This window comes from Nylanderia fulva, unplaced genomic scaffold (genome assembly GCF_048542155.1).
Source record: "Nylanderia fulva isolate GAGA-0341 unplaced genomic scaffold, ASM4854215v1 Scaffold2, whole genome shotgun sequence".
Taxonomy (NCBI): domain Eukaryota; kingdom Metazoa; phylum Arthropoda; class Insecta; order Hymenoptera; family Formicidae; genus Nylanderia; species Nylanderia fulva.
In genome coordinates, this window is record NW_028190263.1 from 5,893,962 (window position 1) to 5,912,022 (window position 18,061).

General features: G+C 33.6%; 3 protein-coding genes and 1 long non-coding RNA gene across 5 annotated transcripts; 1 reads left to right on the forward strand and 3 right to left on the reverse strand.

Moving 5' to 3' along the window:
- Positions 1-223: 223 nt before the first annotated feature.
- Positions 224-17,554, forward strand: corn (microtubule-binding protein cornetto). 2 transcript variants are annotated; one of them, XM_085482046.1, is made up of 12 exons: positions 224-290; positions 9,906-10,253; positions 10,406-11,852; positions 11,979-12,094; positions 12,183-12,323; positions 12,398-12,495; positions 12,573-12,756; positions 12,914-13,139; positions 13,219-13,469; positions 13,555-13,760; positions 14,222-14,378; positions 17,437-17,554. In XM_085482046.1, exons 2-12 carry the CDS (start codon positions 9,927-9,929, stop codon positions 17,494-17,496), a joined length of 3,213 nt encoding a protein of 1,070 aa, XP_085338172.1. In that variant the 5' UTR covers positions 224-290; positions 9,906-9,926; the 3' UTR covers positions 17,497-17,554. The 2 variants fall into 2 exon arrangements, with proteins under 2 accessions (XP_085338172.1, XP_029174253.1); XM_029318420.2 differs by lacking the exon at positions 17,437-17,554 and adding an exon at positions 14,505-15,819.
- LOC114942934 (uncharacterized) lies at positions 4,913-7,120 on the reverse strand. Its single transcript, XM_029318426.2, has one exon. The coding sequence runs from the start codon at positions 6,188-6,190 to the stop codon at positions 5,435-5,437; it is 756 nt and encodes a 251-aa protein (XP_029174259.1). The 5' UTR covers positions 6,191-7,120; the 3' UTR covers positions 4,913-5,434.
- On the reverse strand, positions 7,329-8,269 carry LOC146723427 (uncharacterized). Its single transcript, XR_014924567.1, has 2 exons — positions 8,097-8,269; positions 7,329-7,558 (listed from the first exon to the last, which is right to left on the reverse strand). It is a non-coding gene; the product is annotated as an uncharacterized LOC146723427 (long non-coding RNA).
- On the reverse strand, positions 16,602-17,833 carry LOC114942936 (uncharacterized). The gene is made up of 2 exons (XM_029318429.2): positions 16,996-17,833; positions 16,602-16,803 (listed from the first exon to the last, which is right to left on the reverse strand). Exons 1-2 carry the CDS (start codon positions 17,364-17,366, stop codon positions 16,725-16,727), a joined length of 450 nt encoding a protein of 149 aa, XP_029174262.1. The 5' UTR covers positions 17,367-17,833; the 3' UTR covers positions 16,602-16,724.
- Positions 17,834-18,061: the final 228 nt, after the last annotated feature.

The following is an 18,061-nucleotide window of genomic DNA, read 5'->3' on the forward strand; positions in this document are numbered from 1 at the left end:
AAACCGGAGTATATATATATATATATATATATATACACACACACACACGCATCCATTCTGGGAGCAACCGAACTCGATTTCAAATCGGACGTTTCGCTCTCGCCGGATGTTGATATCCTTGACTAGTCTCGGCTGATTCTCGCTAATGTTTTCACCGGACCGCAGACATTTTTAACGAAGAGGAATCCCTCTCCCACACCCTTGTGTGTATCAGACCACTCGATTTTCCGGGATAATCCGATCGCACTGTTATCAGGGATTGTTATCATTCTTACACCGGCGAACTCGAGGTAAGCATCATTTTTTTTCACTTTCGCGCTATCGATCTCGTGTTTGGACTCGCTCCTGTGATTGCCCTCGGATCCACCCTTCTGCGAGAGGTTATGACGTCGATGGTGATGTTTCTTGCAATAACACCCTCGCAGAAGCTTATTTTAACTTCTGGGCACCGACGTGAGAGGTTTCCTCGATGTAACTTTCGTTAAAATATCATTAAAAGCTATTACGAGACATTATGTATAAATACGTCATTAATATAAATAAGATACTTATATGTATATATATTTTTTTATATTCGACATAATGAAGTATGTTGCGTACATCCTGCGTCATTAGCGTCATTAGCATCGGGAAGATATGCGTCAGTGCCTAAGGATTTAATTATCTAATATTTTCCTTATGTGATAAATTAAAGAGATCGAATGATATTACTGATAAATTAAAAAGATCGAATGGTATTATTTCCTTCCTTAGGAAATGAAATAAAAAATAGGAATATTTCTCAAACTTTCTCTCATTCTTAATATATTGTTATATTCGTTCCGGATATTAGTTCCGGATAGTTTATAGATGCATTGTTTACGCTTTATTGTTTCCTCACGCATTCTAAAATATTTATGGCTTCTTTCTTTTTCAAAAGAAATCTATGTATCTATTTGATTTTAAATGCAGAAAGAGAAAGTATAAAAAAAGACAACCAAAACGGATATATTTATAGCCGTTACTAATTCTGTTTATGGTACGTTTAAAACGATCGTTAAGTACGATATTGACTTGCAAAAAAAAAAAATTCGCATGTTTATCTTGTCGAGAAAGACTGATGGATAAATTAATGACTTAGCTACGGTCAAATTAAATATTAATTTGCAAATCTGAAGGTTAGATAAGCGTTATTGTTTCATTTGTAAAAACATTCGCGTAATTTTCTGCTAATACTTGTTTTTTTTTCATTTTTAAATAGCTTTTAATGATAGTTTCTTATGATTTACATAAAAAATTTAAGAACAAAAATAAATCACGTCTACAAATCTTTTGCAATTTTACAAGTGATGTATCCAAAGTGAACGTTACAAATTACAAATTTTGAAGGGAAGTAAAAGACTTCAAAATAAATGTTTTTTTATTAAATACGATTTTTTTCTACGTTTTTAGTTTTATATTACTTGATATGAAATAGAAGTTTGTAATTTAAATAATAAACAAACATATAAATGGAAAAATTAAATTATATTTTAATTTTGAATTAAACACGGAAAATAAATACATCTCGTTTGCAGTAAATAAATACAACTCTTTTTACAGTAAATGCTCCAAAATTATTCCATTAACTTCGATACAAACGTAACAAATTGAAAAATCACAAAACTCATATCTCATATCATGTAGGATTAAAATTAAACGTTGTAGAAAAAATTAGTATTATTAAACAATGTTTATTTGGAAGTCTTCTTTTTTCTGTTCAAGGTTTGTTGATCTAATAGCTTAACACTCTGTATATGTACACTGAAAAAAAATTTGTTAACTTGACTAAACTTTTCAACTACACTATTTGGTTAATTGAATATATATTAGTATTTAAGTCAAATATACGTTTTATTAAATTTATTATATTTAATTTAAATATATTCAATTATATTTAATTTAAACATATTTAATTATATTTAATTTAAATATTTTTACATGTTCAATTAACAAAATGATATTTAGTTGAAAGATACAATATTTAGTCAAGTTAATAAATTTTTTTAGTGCATATAACTTTTAATTAATTTAATGCAAATGCTAAGTGATTGTCGATATAGATAAGCAATACTGAAAACTTTTTCAGCTGTTTGAATCTCGACCCCTTTCATCTTTCTCACGTTCCGCGTTACGAAAGTTAATTATGAACAATAACTCTCGATCTTCTTATCTTTCAAATTCATCACTAAATATGTGAGAACGCGCTTAATTTAACTAGAAAGTGCGGCCCCGGCTTATTTGTCATTTTGACGTAAAGTCGTTTGCGAAAACGAATTGCAAATCTCGCGCGAATAAAACAAAAAAAAGAAAGAAATTAATTGACGATTATGGAAGTCTGAGACGTGATTAGAGAGCCTATAATACTCTCGCGATATTGTTCGTTAAAAATACACACGTCTCCCGTGATGTAGGATGAAATTGTATCTTATACTTTCGCGACCGCGCACGAAGGAAAACATGTTATAATCGAGGAAAGCGTGAATGAAACTGGCGTTTATGGCTGTTATACGCTGATGCGATCGCGAGCTTCCGCTCGCCTATTAATTCATTAATTAGTCCAAGTCCGTACGCGGTGACGAGGATTTCTTACTCGATATAATTAGTTCGGTCAATTAACGGGTGGCCTTCAACTTTCACATAGTTTTGCTACCAGAGCAAATTTCCACGATATGTATACGTGTAATTTCACGCAATTGTATGATTATCGCACGGAATGTTCACTGTGTTTATGTACTTTAGTGATTGAAATATAAAGTGAACCTTATTTTCCATTATTATTGTTTGCTCGATCAAATATCGCTTGAAAAGAGACTTTTAGAGAAATTTACGCGTGTGCACACACAAAATTTCAAAATTATTTTTTTTTCTTAACTCTTTGATGAAGAGTCTCTCTATAAAATTTTCACATGTATATCTATATTTTTTATTTTGTTGGGTTTAAAGCAATTTTTCTAATAGAAGAAGCACATATATTTATCTCTATTATTTAATAAAAGAACGAATATATAAAAAAAGAACGAATTAATACCAGCATTTTTTACATTTTAATGTGTTGAAAGGAGCGAGTCCACAATATGTAGCGGATGCAAATGCGCTGGATAAGCTTTGCTTGGGTCAAGTTGGAGTGATTTAGCAAACAGACGATAAATATATCCACGTGGTATGAACCTCGGAGAAAAGGAAAGAGAGAGATCCAAATTGAGTTTGAATCTCATAAGAGAGAAAGAACGAATGGAATGTTTCTCACCTCTCTTTGCTTTCACGAGCGTTGATTCCTTTGACATGCAACGTGAGCAACATTGCAATTGGTCCAGATTTGTCGATATAATATTGATTTTTATTATCTTTATGAAGAATTATTTTTTATATATGAAAAAATCAAACTGGCACATACATAAAAATTATCAAAATATTTATTGTATATTTAAATATACACAATTTTAAGAAACAAAAAAGAATGTTAATCTAGGAAATAATATTTTATATTTTTAAAGAAGCTTCTACGACGTAGATATATTGAAATATTAAAATAATACTGTAAAATTTGAGAAAAAAAATTAGTAAGTCGAGCATGATTAATCTCTTACTGCGCCTTTTCTGTGATATTCGGGTATACTAAGGATTACTGTCGTTCATAAATAGAATTATCTTTCTCTCAGCACACAGCCACCCCATACGACTCACCGCCTATTTACTGAAATATCTCGGTGACTGTTGCACCTTGTTGCAGTCGCTGCAATTTACGTTGAGGTTGCCACATCACGGAGAAAATTTTCTCTTAGAATTTACCCTGAAAATCATGGTAGAAATTAAGAGTTTCTCTGATTAATATTTATCGAACATATTTTACATCTTATTGTTTTATTAAAAAAACAAAAAACTATATTCAAAATTCTTTTTGAAGGAAAAAAATTAATTTATCTACTAGCATTTTTTATTCGGATTTTTATCGACAGAAATTAGAATTTAAACAAATTAAAATAGAAAAAATTAAAATTGATTAAATTAAATTAGAAATAATTTAATTTTTATATCTTTGAGAGATAGATAATGTTGAGGGAAGCTTTCATCTCTCTGTCTAATAAATCCAGTTCAGATCGATTGTCATAATTTCAAATCCATTTCCTAGGAAATTATCGAGATATGGGTCTTGCATGTGGTTGCCAGGAATAGTTTACGACCGATATATCCTATCTATCGATTACACAGTGTTCTTAAGGAAAGTCGTTGCTAGCGTTATTCCCGTCTAAATATAAATCGACTCTACGTTTACTCTCATCGCTGTTTCCTACACTTATTTTATACGTATCAGTATACAATGTTGAAAAGTGTTTGTCTAACAATGAGCGAATCGATATCTTGATATATCTTATTTATTGGATTTTGTAGATCGTTTCATTCTGATATCGACTTCAAGAGGCAGACAGTCTCACCTTAACACAAACAGCTTTATATAATAAGAGAAATATGTAAGAAAGGAAAAATCGATTGAGTTATCAAAGTAATTATCGGAATGTTGATATCAAAAAATGTATTACTTGAAAATATTGGAAAAATTAAAGTAAAAGAATAATAATTAATGAAAACAATTTGGTGATATTCAATAACAATTTAATACAATATTAATTTTTTATTTAAAATAAGAAATTCTATCTTTAAATTCCAATCCATTTTATTTAAAATTAGAAATCCATCTTTTTTGAATGATTTTCTTATTAATAATATTTTAATTTTATAATTCTGGAAGGAAAACATTGTTATACATTTCATAAAAACTCACAAAAAATAATGTTTAAATTAATTAATTTTTTAAAAATCATTTACAATAATTTATTTTTAACAATAGGAAAATATATACATATGCCTATATATGGCATAGAAAGCTTGTGGTGTTACATATACATAAAATTAATTTATTAAATATTAAATAAAAATATCACAATAAAATAGGAAATACACATTGAAAAAAAAATTTGTTAACTTGACTAAATCTTTCAACTAAATTACTATGTTGTTAATTGAACATATATTAATATTTAAATCAAGTATACGTTTCATTGGATTTAATATATTATATTTTATTTAAATATTTTTATATGTTCAAGTTCAATCAATTTTTTCGTGCAGTATTCGCAAAATTAATAATAAAATTAAATTAACTATCGATAATTTATAAAATTGTCAATCAATTTCGCGCGACTAATTGCGATCGCATTTTATGTACATACATATAAGAGAGCTTAAAGCTTTATAACAACAAAATTAATTAATATAATCACTAACAGTTCGATATTTGAAAAGAAGAAGGAACAATTGTGCAAATTTTGATTGCGCTTGCAATTGTTGAATCTTTTCGAGGAATTATCCAGGCAATATCCTAAGAAAACGGCTCCTAAAAGTCCCGACGATTACGTCACTTGATCTTAACATTTGTGACCGAAGTTCTCGACAGGTTCTTCGTTACGGAAGGCTCGTCATTGTGGGTATTAACGATCAACGAAGACTCGTCGAAGCGTTTCCTCACGCATTGACCGTCACTTTGGATCTTCGTGATGATCTTCGCAACGGTCGGATGCCGCGTAGATTTCCGTGTTTCCTCGTTACGCTTCCCGTACTTCCCTTGACTCTTCTCCTTCATATCGTTCATGATATTGTCCAGTTCCTCCCGATCCCGATGCGAGGTTCTATCAGTCTCTTCATATCCCAAGGATACCTCTCTGACAATTTCCTTACACGAGTACGAAATTCTTTCCACGCAATCGACCTCTCTATTTCGTCCTCTCGATCCTGCTGATCTCATATTGGAATCCAGAATTACTTTCCCACCGTCGCCCACGAACTTCACCTTCCCTTTAGAGGAGTCCGATCCAAGGAGGACTCGACCACCGTCACCAATATATTCAATATCGCCCACGTTATGATTCACCCGTAAGCTGCAACCATCGCCGAAGATGTGCACTTTGCCGGAATTCTTCGTCAGGACGATCCGACAACCGTCTCCCATGATTTCCAGGGCGCGATGATTCGAGTGCATCCTGACGACGAGTCCGTCGCCGTGGAATCGCTTGATATCATCATCGTCTTCGGAGGAATATCTCATAGAACCGCTTTTATTCTTGCGTTCCTTTCTCTTTGACTCTGGTTGATCATCCACGCGAGAGATCGTCATCTGAACTGGTGAATCGTCACTAATAGAGGATTCCACAATTTTCTGTGTCACGAATGGTTATCACGAATTGTTATTATCCAACGTTGTTGGACGACTTGTTACAGTAATTTGCTGTCGAACCACTAATCAGGCTTCTTCTTCTTCTTCTTGTAGATGTAGAAGGTATGTCCCGCGTTTAGGGACGAGTGTATACCAGCTGAGAAGAGACAGAACAGCCGTGCGTGCACAAGCACGAGTTGTTTACGTTATGGCGAACGGCGTGACACGACTCCGATGCCTACGCGATGGTCGCGTAATAACGAACGCATATGGTCGAAGGTGGTGGTGGTGGTGGCGACGGGTTCTTCACCGAGTAATCGGCCCCGGCTATCATCGCTCGGGGGACTTCCCACGAGGTCTTCCGGAGCGGCGAACGCGTTTGGCATAATCGTCCTCAGACTCGTAACTAGGAATTGCGGCGCCTTTAGCGAACTATTACACAGGAAGAATTTTGTCTTAGAATTTACCCTGAAAGGTAATACCTGAAAGGTAATCAGAGAAACTATAAAATTCTATCAATATCATATTGTCTCACAATTACCATGATTTTCAGGATAAATTCTAATAATAAGAAGAAATTCTCTCCGTGTAGACTTATTTTTACACATACATATAGTATTTGTCACAAGCGTGTAAAGATTTCATAACATATTTTGAGATATGTTGAAGAGAAAGAACTAGAGATTTATAAGATATTTTTTCTATTTCTTGCTTAATTTTTACTATTCATTTTTTAATAAATTTCGGACTCGGAAAAAATTACTATTGAAAACGTCATTAACTGCTAGCATAGTCGTGCATAGTTAATCATGCTTATCGCTCTTTTTGAATTCTAAACATCGTATATCTTTAAAAATAATTTTTAAATTAGAATATTATAAATCAAGCGAAAATTAATTGTAAAATATATATAATTTTATTTCAGGTATTTGTTCTTTTCTATTAATTTTTAATTATGCTCGATACTTGAAGCTTTTATATTAATCTCTATGCTTTGTATCTTTTATATAATATTCTATTATATAATATTCTATTGTATAATATTCTATTGTATAATATTCTATTTATTTTATTGTTATACTATGCAACATAGAATATGTATTTTCTATTTTGGAATTTATTTTTAGAATTCATATCTTATATATTATATACATTTTAATTTTAATTATTCGAAATAGATATTATAAGGAACATTGAAATGAAACCGCATTTGCTTCCTAGTTACGAGTCTGCTCTTCCTTTTCATCTCTCTTTAATTCAACACGTCATTCCTCTCACCATCATCTATCATGGCCAAGCGAAGGATGAATAGGTTTGCCAATTCAAAGTCTGTGAACAAAGCCTATAGTACTAATACATTAAACAAACCGGGTTCTTAAACTTTCGAGTTTTCAACATAAAATCCTAATCAGTTTTACAATTTTATTTATATATTTCAAAATTATTTTACATATAAATTTTGTTTTTTAACGATTTTCCCCCAATTACATATTACTAAAAAGATATTTCTAACAAGAAAGTATGAATTGAAAAATTTTATTTTCTTTCTCGAACTCTTTAGCATTAGTTAAAAATATATTTGCACAGTACAATAAAAAAATTCTTAGACTGCAAAAATGGACGCTGTGTGAGATTCCATGAGATTTTTAAATAGCATTTGCGTCTGTGTATGTGTCGCAGATTCCATGCACCATGCAACCGCGAGGAGACGCGCCAAAATATGCATACCGAAAGCTTAAAATAGAAGGTTCGTTTGACGTACATGGAATCTCATTTTCTTCCGAGCAAAAGTTTTAATAATAAAATAAGCTCTCTCTCGCGAAGCTTTCAAATTATATTTAACCATACGATTTTATTATGCACACACCTCACATGAGACACGAGTTGTCAGTGTCACTACCAATTACTCAATATTTTCCTCGTAAATTGCGATTTGCGCGTATGAATTGCGCTGTGTCATCTGATATATAATCGAGAAGTAATTTCGTGACTCAATATATAACTTTGATAGCGTCTGCGTGGCTAATCTAAATCGAGATAACAGCCGTGTCGAGCACGCAAATACGCACCCGAAGGGGAATCACCTCCGCATTCCCGTTCGCGTGATCACGTGATTTTTATCGGTCTTATGTGAAGGTGCGTCGAGAATGTCAGGAGAGCAAAGATAAAAAAAAATTAATAAGAGAGAAGAAAGCTCCGATCTTGACGAATGAGAGCGTTAACTGACCTTTCACAAAGATAATGACAGATGGAATGTTAATCCAAAATTAAATTTTATTTGTTATACGCATAGAGAACTCTTTTAGAATTTACCCTTAAAATCATGGTAATTATAAGACAATGATTGGAAGAATTTTATAGGAATTTCTCTGATATTTACCACAATAAAAAATATTGATATGTATACATAGCAAAATTAATCGAACATATTGTTTATATCTTATTTTGGTAGATATATTAATGTTTTATTATGAAAAATATTAATCAGTGAAACTTTTATATAAAATTCTTACAATATTATTTCGTCCCACGATTATTATGATTTTCAGGGTAAATTCTAAGAGAAAACTGACCAGCATTGACATTGTCTGCTAAATCATCATTTGGTGAGATCTTTCTTGTTTCCGTAAATTGGAAAAACGTTTCCAGGACCTCTATATGTGTCCGGAATTCATTCGAAATAACTTCCTTTGCACGAGACGTTCATACCATTCGACTAATTCAATATGACCTTGATTGGGATGCCATAATTTGATTTCGAAATGAAATAGCTTCATCGACTCGGCGTCGTGCGAGCTAATTGCTCCTGTCTGCATCCTCAATCCATTAAGTAAATTGTTGATTCCATACAGATGATCTTTCTCAACCAGTTTAAAAAAAAAATAAAAAGTTTTTGTCATACAATTTATTCTATGCTCGCGACAATCGTCTATCGTTTTCGAAATTGAACGTATTTGGAGAGAATTTTTATATTTTACCGCAAAAATTTTATCACGTTTGGTAATAAACCGAAAATTGTTAAAATTATCATGAATGGTTAAGCTTGAAAATATTATGCTGCATTGTAAAATGTATATAAAATATTTTTAATGTTTATCACTTTTTGCCATCTATTCTACTTAAAACATTTAAAGAATCATAAGTATTTAATATAGATTTTTTTAAATATATTTTAAAATTATTGAAATTTTACTATATATTTTAGTAAAATTAATTAAACATATTTTATATCTTATTGTGATAGATATTAATATGTTTTATTGTGATAAATATTAATCAGAGAAATTCTTACAAAATTCTTCCAATATCATAGTACGATTACCATGAATTTCAGGATAAATGTGAAGAGAAAATTCTCTCTGTGTAGCAAAAAGCTTCTGTCCATGTTAACATGGAACGTTGTATGGGGTCGAATCGACCCTTGGAATGCCAAACAGAAGACCAGCGAGTTAGATTTATGATAGCTGAAAATATATTTAGCTAGCTATCATCTCAACTGTATTTATAGTATATCTACATTTAATTCTATATTTAATTATAAAATATAATGAATATAAAATAAATATTTTTCAAAAGATTTATTCACCAGAAAAAAGCGCAATAAAAATAAAAAGATTGATTTTTTTTGCTTTAAAATTGCTATTTTTCTTTCTCTACATTCAATCGTATTTTTCAGTGGCAGGATGACAAGATCAAAATGAGTGATTCGCTCAATATCGTGACAATGGAGACCTCATGCCTCGAATCGGAGAATTGTCTGAAGGTATCCTCGACGATGCAAAACGTGGCGCGACAGGACTCGGGGGTACCGGAGGATCTCGCGTCGCCCATCAACGACGAGGCGCAGACACTCAACGGAGAGGAAGATCCGGATCTCACTATGAATAGCGAATGTAATATCACGGTGATTCATATCACCGAGTCGCAGAACGGGAAAATAAACGAGAAATCGCTGGCCGAAAATAAGGACAGCAAGGACGGCAGCGACAGCGGAGTCGAGGGTTGCGCAACAGAAGCTCCAAGAGTGAGTTCTAACTCTCTTGTTTATAACAAAAATATTTTCAAATTTTTCCACACGCACACAAAACTTAAAATTGAAAATATTTTTACATGTGCATATACTAATAATATATTTATATAAGCAGTTATTTATCTAAATTTCAATTTTCCTTCCAGGTACGCAGGAATAGTATGGACTACGCGAGTAGTTGTGGTGGCTTGGACGAGGCTTCTTGCGATTCTAGTCTTGTTAGTTGTTGCTCGGTATATGAGGATCCATGTGGATCTACGTTGCCGGATGACGTTCGACTGGGCACAACCGGTGGAGAAGGAACAAGCGAGGGTGGCAGCGAGAGCTCGTCCATCGCTGGCAGCGTGTCCGTACGAACGAGTCGTATGAATGTGAAGAGGACCACGACCGCTTCTAGCGTATCAAAGAAGAAAACCTCGAGCGCTACCGAGGCTTCGCAGAAGAGCGCTCGCACGAAACCAATGAGTACAACCTCCTCGGGCACGAGTCTGGGTGCGGTGACACCGCGATCCAAGTCGCGAACGGCGACTCCTAGAAATATTCTGGCCAAAACGCAAGGCACGAGCAGAGAGCGAGAACGAGACCGTCCACGATCGAGAGAGAAACTGACCGTCCGTGAATCGCTTGTTGCGGAGGTCACCAAGACACCTGTTGGTGCTCGCGGTACGGCGCAGTACGGTTGCCGATCCAGCAGCAACGCCACGTCCAATTTAGCATCAACTCCGACTTCATCCTCCGTTTCCAGGACAAGGACGAGAGCGTTGCCTGACTCACTACCATCCGCGCTTACCACGGAGATCAACAAGGATCTCGCGCAACGTAGCGGACGGACCGTTAGAAGCGATTCCTCGAGGTCGAGGACAGCCTCTAGTACGCGAGGAATTCGCACGCCAGTATCCACGCCGTCCGAGGAAACGAGAAAGAAAGTACCATCTTTGCCGAATCCTCGACTTCTCTGCGGCAAAAATACCGCTTTGCATAGCTCCGATAATAAAGCTGTCGGTCAGGATAACAAAGCGTTGGACACGTACGCAACGTTGCCACGTAGGAATAGAAATAAACTGACGATCTCGAAAGCCGGAGAAAGGACGGACAAGACGACTAGAAGTAGACCCGGTAGTCGCGACGCTAGTCTCAGCAGATCCATTGATAAGAAAACCAGCGGCGGAAAGGACTCGACCTCCGTTAATTATAAAAGCTTACCGCCGTATCCTAGACAAAGAATTGTCGAAAAGACTCGTATCTATCATGAGACTAGCGCGCAAACCGGCTTGACCGGGCAAGATATCGAGAATGCGATGTCCGGTCAACCAAGCGCCATTGTCGGATCTGAGGTGATCGAGAGATTGCACAAGAGTTGCCAAACGGAAGACGTGTGGAGCGATGTGCAAACTTTGCAGGATAACTTGAAACGATTGAACGAGGAGAACAATAGTCAACGGCAAGAGAATGAGAAACTGAAGCTTGAATTAGCCGAAGTAAAGCGTCTTTTAGAAGAGGAACGAGCCGATCACGCGTTTGCACGTCAAGAACTCGACAGAAATGCGCAGCGAGTATTGGCGATGCTAGGCACTCCGCAATCAGAACACGCAGGTAATTCAACAAACGACACAATGCAAAGATGACTTTATTTATAAAGTAAGATTACTGCGTGCATGCTTTGCATGTGATAAAATTTTATAAGATAGAAGTTACATTGTCTGTAAAAATTCTTTTCAGGAGGTAGTGATAGCTTCCTCGAGCTCGAATGTCACATACAGTCCTCGGGACAAGTTGTCGCTAATCAACAAGTCGAAATAGCTGATTTGCAATCGCTTTGTCGTATATTAAGCAAGGTAAGAATAACGTATCAACAATAAATATTAAAAATATGTAAATTATCGATGTAGAGACATAATTTCTTATACGATGTTTTTGTTAAAGGATTTAGAGAAAAGTCTAGCCGCACAAAAGGCCTTGTTACAACAGCAGCAAGAATTGGAGGCTGAATCAGTCGAAATGCAAGATTTTCTTCAAGAAGAAAAAGCTACTCTGGTGGATGCGCTTAAAGACGCCGAATTGGAGGTTCGTTTCTTCTAAATCCGCTTCTCTTAAAGTACGATGTATCATTCTAACTCACACTTTTTTGCTTTTTACAGAACAAGAAAAAGGAAGAAACTATAATTCAACGACAAGCGGAATTAGAAAGACAAATAGAGGAGTGTAAACACCTAGTACGAATTAGCGAACAACGAAGGTACACATTTCTTAAAAAGCTTTTTTTCAACATTTTGAATTATATCTTAAAGCTCATTTGCTTTTATCCATATTTAGGCAGGAGAATTTATCAATGAGTATGAAGTTGAACGCCGTCGAACGAAGAAGTAGGGAACTTTTATTAACTCAAGGCGCTGCCATGTCCGGAGCGGCTGTTGCTCTCTCCGGACTCAGCACTAGATTAGAAGGATTAATAGATCAATTAATTGCTTCTTATAATATTTCGGTAAAGGATCTTGAGGTAAATATTTATGATAATAGTACAAATATAGATGAAAGTGGAAGGTTAATGTCCTAACATATAAATATAATTTTTTTAAATAAAATCAATAATCAAGAGATTATTTTCTCTTTACGATTATTATTAGAAAGTTTAATTATATCGTTATTTTTTTCAGGACGTCATATATCATAACGAAGCGTACAGCAGAAGCAATAGTAGCGTGGAATCTAGTCCCGTTAACTCTAAGCAGAGTTTAAAGGAACGCACACCGAGTCCAAAGAGTGGATCTTTTGTTTCCGCGGTAATTAGTGCGATTCGGAACGCCGCGACACATCCATTCGCGACGAGAACCAACATCGACTCAAAGTCCAATCTAGATTTGTCCAAACAAATTTACAAAGGTAATAGAATATTAGTAAGATATGTAACGATATATGGATCACGAGTTCGTAATTGTTAAGTATTTTGTCTTTTGCATAGACTTAAGCATGGAATCATCATCTGACTTGCTCGATTTTGAAACCGAGCCATGTCTGATGATGGAAAGCGTTCTGGAAGACGTACCTTTGCCCGACACGTACTCTCACAACATGGTATCGAGTAGCGATTCTCTTCGCAGAGCTTTGAGTTTTCCCGAAACGACAGACGAACATAACATAAGGAAGACGAAGATAGGCGACGACTGTACTAGTCTCATGAATCTTACTCAAGCGATTTTACATCGTCGTAAGGCAAGTATCTAAAGTAAATCGAATCCTTGATGTTTCATAAAAGTGTAATTTAACAATCGATCTAAAATTTGGTGCTGATTCACAGGTGGAAGATGAGGGTGATGACGATTGCGATTCCGTAAGCGAATCTGACACCGGAACTAATGACGGTCCTGTGTTGATGGATTATTGTCATGTGGATTTGGTCGATCAAGTGATCGAGGTGGATAATCTCGTTACCAAACTTTTGAAGGTGCTACGCATCATACAGCTTGATAACGATACATGTATACAGGAATTGAAAGAAGACAAGTAAGTTACGTTTTGAGAATTTTAAATTTATTGAATCATTCAGAAATTAAAAAAGTAAAACTCTTTTCTCGACCGTACTGGCAAATATTATTTATTAAATCACAACGTTATAGATAGAGATCAAGAAACTCCATAGTCAGTCTCTCATAACTCGTCTAAGAGTCTTGACGTGTTGTCAAACCGACACTATATTTGTTCTTGACATCTAAAATTATAATTTTATTTTTATTTTCACAAATCACTTGATAAGGACTCAAAGAAGGGTCAAAACGTTGTGATTTAATAAATAATATTTGCCAGTACGGTCGAGAGAAGAATTTTACTTTTTTAAATTCTGTCTGGCGATTCTCAAATATCTACGTTTTTATTCAGAAATTAATTTTAATTAGTTTAATTATTATTATTTTTATTTTTATTTATTCTAATTTTAATTATTATTATATAAACATCGTTATTTGCAGGTCTAATTTGGAGATGAAATTAGAAGCTACTGTGACAGAGTTGAACGAGCTTCGCAAAATTGTTGATAATCTGCATCAGTCGCCAGAAGAGGTTCTGAACAACGTGTCGGATCGGCGACGTAGCGTCGTGGAAAATTGTCGGATTCTGCTCAAAGAGGTAATAGCCGGCGATGTTGCCGATACATTTTTATAATGTGCTTCTTCCACGAGCTACTGCCATATCTTTAACATAAATTATTAATTTCTTTCTGAAAAAATATCAAATGAAATAATTCCACTGTAGGCGGGTAAGGAGGAATTAAAATTTGACGAGGCTGTACTTGCTATTAATAGCGGTCCCGGTGAAGTAAACTGTGAAGATCTCAATGCAAACGAAGCGCAACTTCCATTTAACGTCTCTTTAATATCTTATTAACTTCATAAATATTTGCCTTAAAAATGTATAACATTATGAATGATTTAAAGTTTTAAGAATGTCAATTTCGATAGTCTGAATTAGTATTGAGATTAACATTAAGTATATATTGACGAATGATTCATTATTAATCGCGAAAACTCTACTAAAACTTCCAATTTTGACACAAACGAAATTTTCAGAAAATTTTGTGATGACATGTATTTAAATCACATCTTTTTTTCTATTTATTATATTTTGTCTATATTCATATCTCTATTATATTTTCGCTTTTATTATTTAATTTCGAGAATTGAAGTGAATATGCATATATAATATTATTTATCGAAATCGAAAAAAGAAAAAAATAATTGATTAAGTCAAATTTGGATGACTATAAACTCGCCACTGTTTTGAAAATAATTATATATTTAATAATAATTAAAAAAAATAAATAATTGTAGTTGAAATTATGTTCAATTGTGACTACTATATAGCCTACAGAAGGATATCAAAGAATATTTATAATTTTACTGATTTTGTATTACATTATTTTCTTATCAGTGTTGGGTAAAGTACACGAATAATAGATGATGATTCTAAAGATGTATTTATAAATATATGAGTGTATATATAAAATACACAATTAATGTTATTAAAATTTATATAATAAAAAAAATACATTGTATATAATACGCCAATATATTTGCTATGAAGATATATAATTGTAAATCGTATTTATCATTATTCGTAGTAAGGTATATTTAACCCAATACTGATTCCCACCGAATATAGTTTATCTTGTATAATTTTATTTTTGACGTATAAAAATTAATAACTCTTTAGAGAAAACAGTTAAGATCTCTAGACTCTCTAGACTGAATGGAATATGAATACTATAATTGAAATATGGATACTATAATTTTCATGACGAAATAAACAGGGTATCTTCCTATTATGATAATAAAAACATTAGCATTTAATGAAGAATATAACGGATGCAAGATAAAATCATTTAAAATGAAAAAAAAAATATGGAATTTTAGTATCTTTTATTGTATATGTATCATGATCATGCATCACTTCTATATTAGCATTACTGTATAAAGAAACTAAGAAAATAAATAGCAAAATATTTTGTATCAAATCAAAGATATAAAAATAATGTCTTAATAGATGAAGACTAAAAAAGAGTTTCAAGTTATCATACTTGTGTGCATGCAATTTCTCTTTTTTTTTTAATTAATAGGAATGTATATGTATATTAACGTTTATAGCCTTTATGTTTGTTTATGATAGGTCTCAAAGATTTTTTGCTTAAAGTGAAACCAAAGTTGATATATATTATTGTAAAAATTTAGACAAGACTCTTTTCAATCAAATATTTTAGAAACGCAGAATCTATAACCATATAGCTTTAAACATCTTCATTGAAACATTGTGATAATATATCAAAAAGTATATAACACATATGTATTTTAATGTTCAATCAAATAAATTTTCATATAATCAAGAAAACAAATGCATTATAATACAATTATAATATGTTGTACACAACAGACATAAGTATTATCACATAATCATATTTAGACAATTTATGATTATCAACATGAGAATCCTTCATAAGTCATTAACATATCCACTTCATTTATAAACAGTTAATTAACAATTGTATTGCAATTCCATTATCTCAAAATAGGAATCATCAAAATTAAATATCAACATCTAAATACATATGTGGATACTGAATCAATTGCTTTACATTTACATTATGTGAATGATGTCATTGAAATAAGAGTTCATAAACTAGGTAATCAGTGCATTTCTTTATTGATACTCTATAAATGCATAAGACTATCATCAATCATCATATATGTTATATTTATATGAGTACTCTATCATCCATGTAGATGCAGATATTCTATCTCTATAATACATGATTTTTTTTTAATTGTATTTTAAATAATTATGAAATTAAATGTAGAGAGAGAGAGAAAGAAGGATAGAATCCGTAAGATATCGAGAGGAAAGAGAGAAAAATACAGTTTTTCTAATATATGTTTTATGCGAAACACTACATATTGAAGCTGCGAATATTGAAGAGCCGTTTTAGTGCACGCTCGTGCCTCGTTCATGATGTATGCGACGTATTAAGGGCGCCAAGAAGCTCGCCAATCGTGAAGCTGGTCTGGAATCAAAAAGTGTGCGGTATCGTCGACAAAATTATTTTTATAATTAAAAAATCTAAAACTGTATGTATTATAATATTAGTCATACAATAAGAGATTACAACAATTAACATTAATGATTATAATTAAAATGATTTATTATAACATAATTATTAAAAGAATATAAAGTAGCTGGAATCTGAAACTCTTACTTTTGTATTGTTTTCGAGAACATCGATTCGGTTTTATTGTGAATATTAGGTTTGTCACCAGCAGACTGAGATCCACCGTTGGAAATTGGTAGATTAGAATCGGTCGCACCAGCCAGAAGCATCGCCTCGACAGGGGCGAATACAAACACCACACCGTCTACGTGGATGCGATAGTTCTCGGTACCATTCTGGCTCTGATCGTAATAATCGGTGGTATCGGACGGCGATAACGCTGTCGTTATCTCCTGCGAAATCACCGAGGAAGCTTCAGTCGTAGACGATTCCTCGGCGATGGGTAAACACCGAACGCTCGCCCCGAAGGAAACGATGAGCAACACAGTCTTGAATATACGCATGTTGATCGATAACATTGGATCCCCAAACTCTTTTCGATTTCTTTTTTTGTAAATTAAAAAATTATTTTCTATTTAACTTTGATAGTTGGGAACCTGGACCAGCTCCAGAAATTCCAAATCTTTATGCGATCGCCGAATTCGCTAAGTTATTTCCGGCTCGACGAACGTCAACTCGGGACCGGACGACCACTTTTTGCAACTTTTATAATGCGATCGGACAGGACCGGTATCTCTGGAGTGCAACGAGAAGATGTGTTGGAGAACGACGTGTCCGGACAACACGGAGGATGCTCGAAGTGTGACGACCGGGCGATGTCTCGTATACCAGAAGACGATTCCGATCCCCACCTGGGCGATTCGAACCTGAGTGAGCCTTCCTTCGGTCGGTTCTGGAAACGGATCCCTGGAAAAGTTCAAGAACCTCCGCGGAGCTGACAGCGGCCTGCCGCTAACGGCACGTATCGTCACGGCACTGTTGATATGCTATAAATCACTTGTAATTTACACGAAGATTTGAGGAAAGAACCCGATTAGACTCGTACTTTATCATGCTTCTTTGTAATTCAATGGTAAATTGTCATAAAGAATCGATGATTTTTTAAATCTTCTTTTTAAGTTTATGAATTATTATTATATTATCATTATATATATATTATATTTTATTATTATTATTATAAATTTACTTGATATTAAAAAAATAAAACTAACAA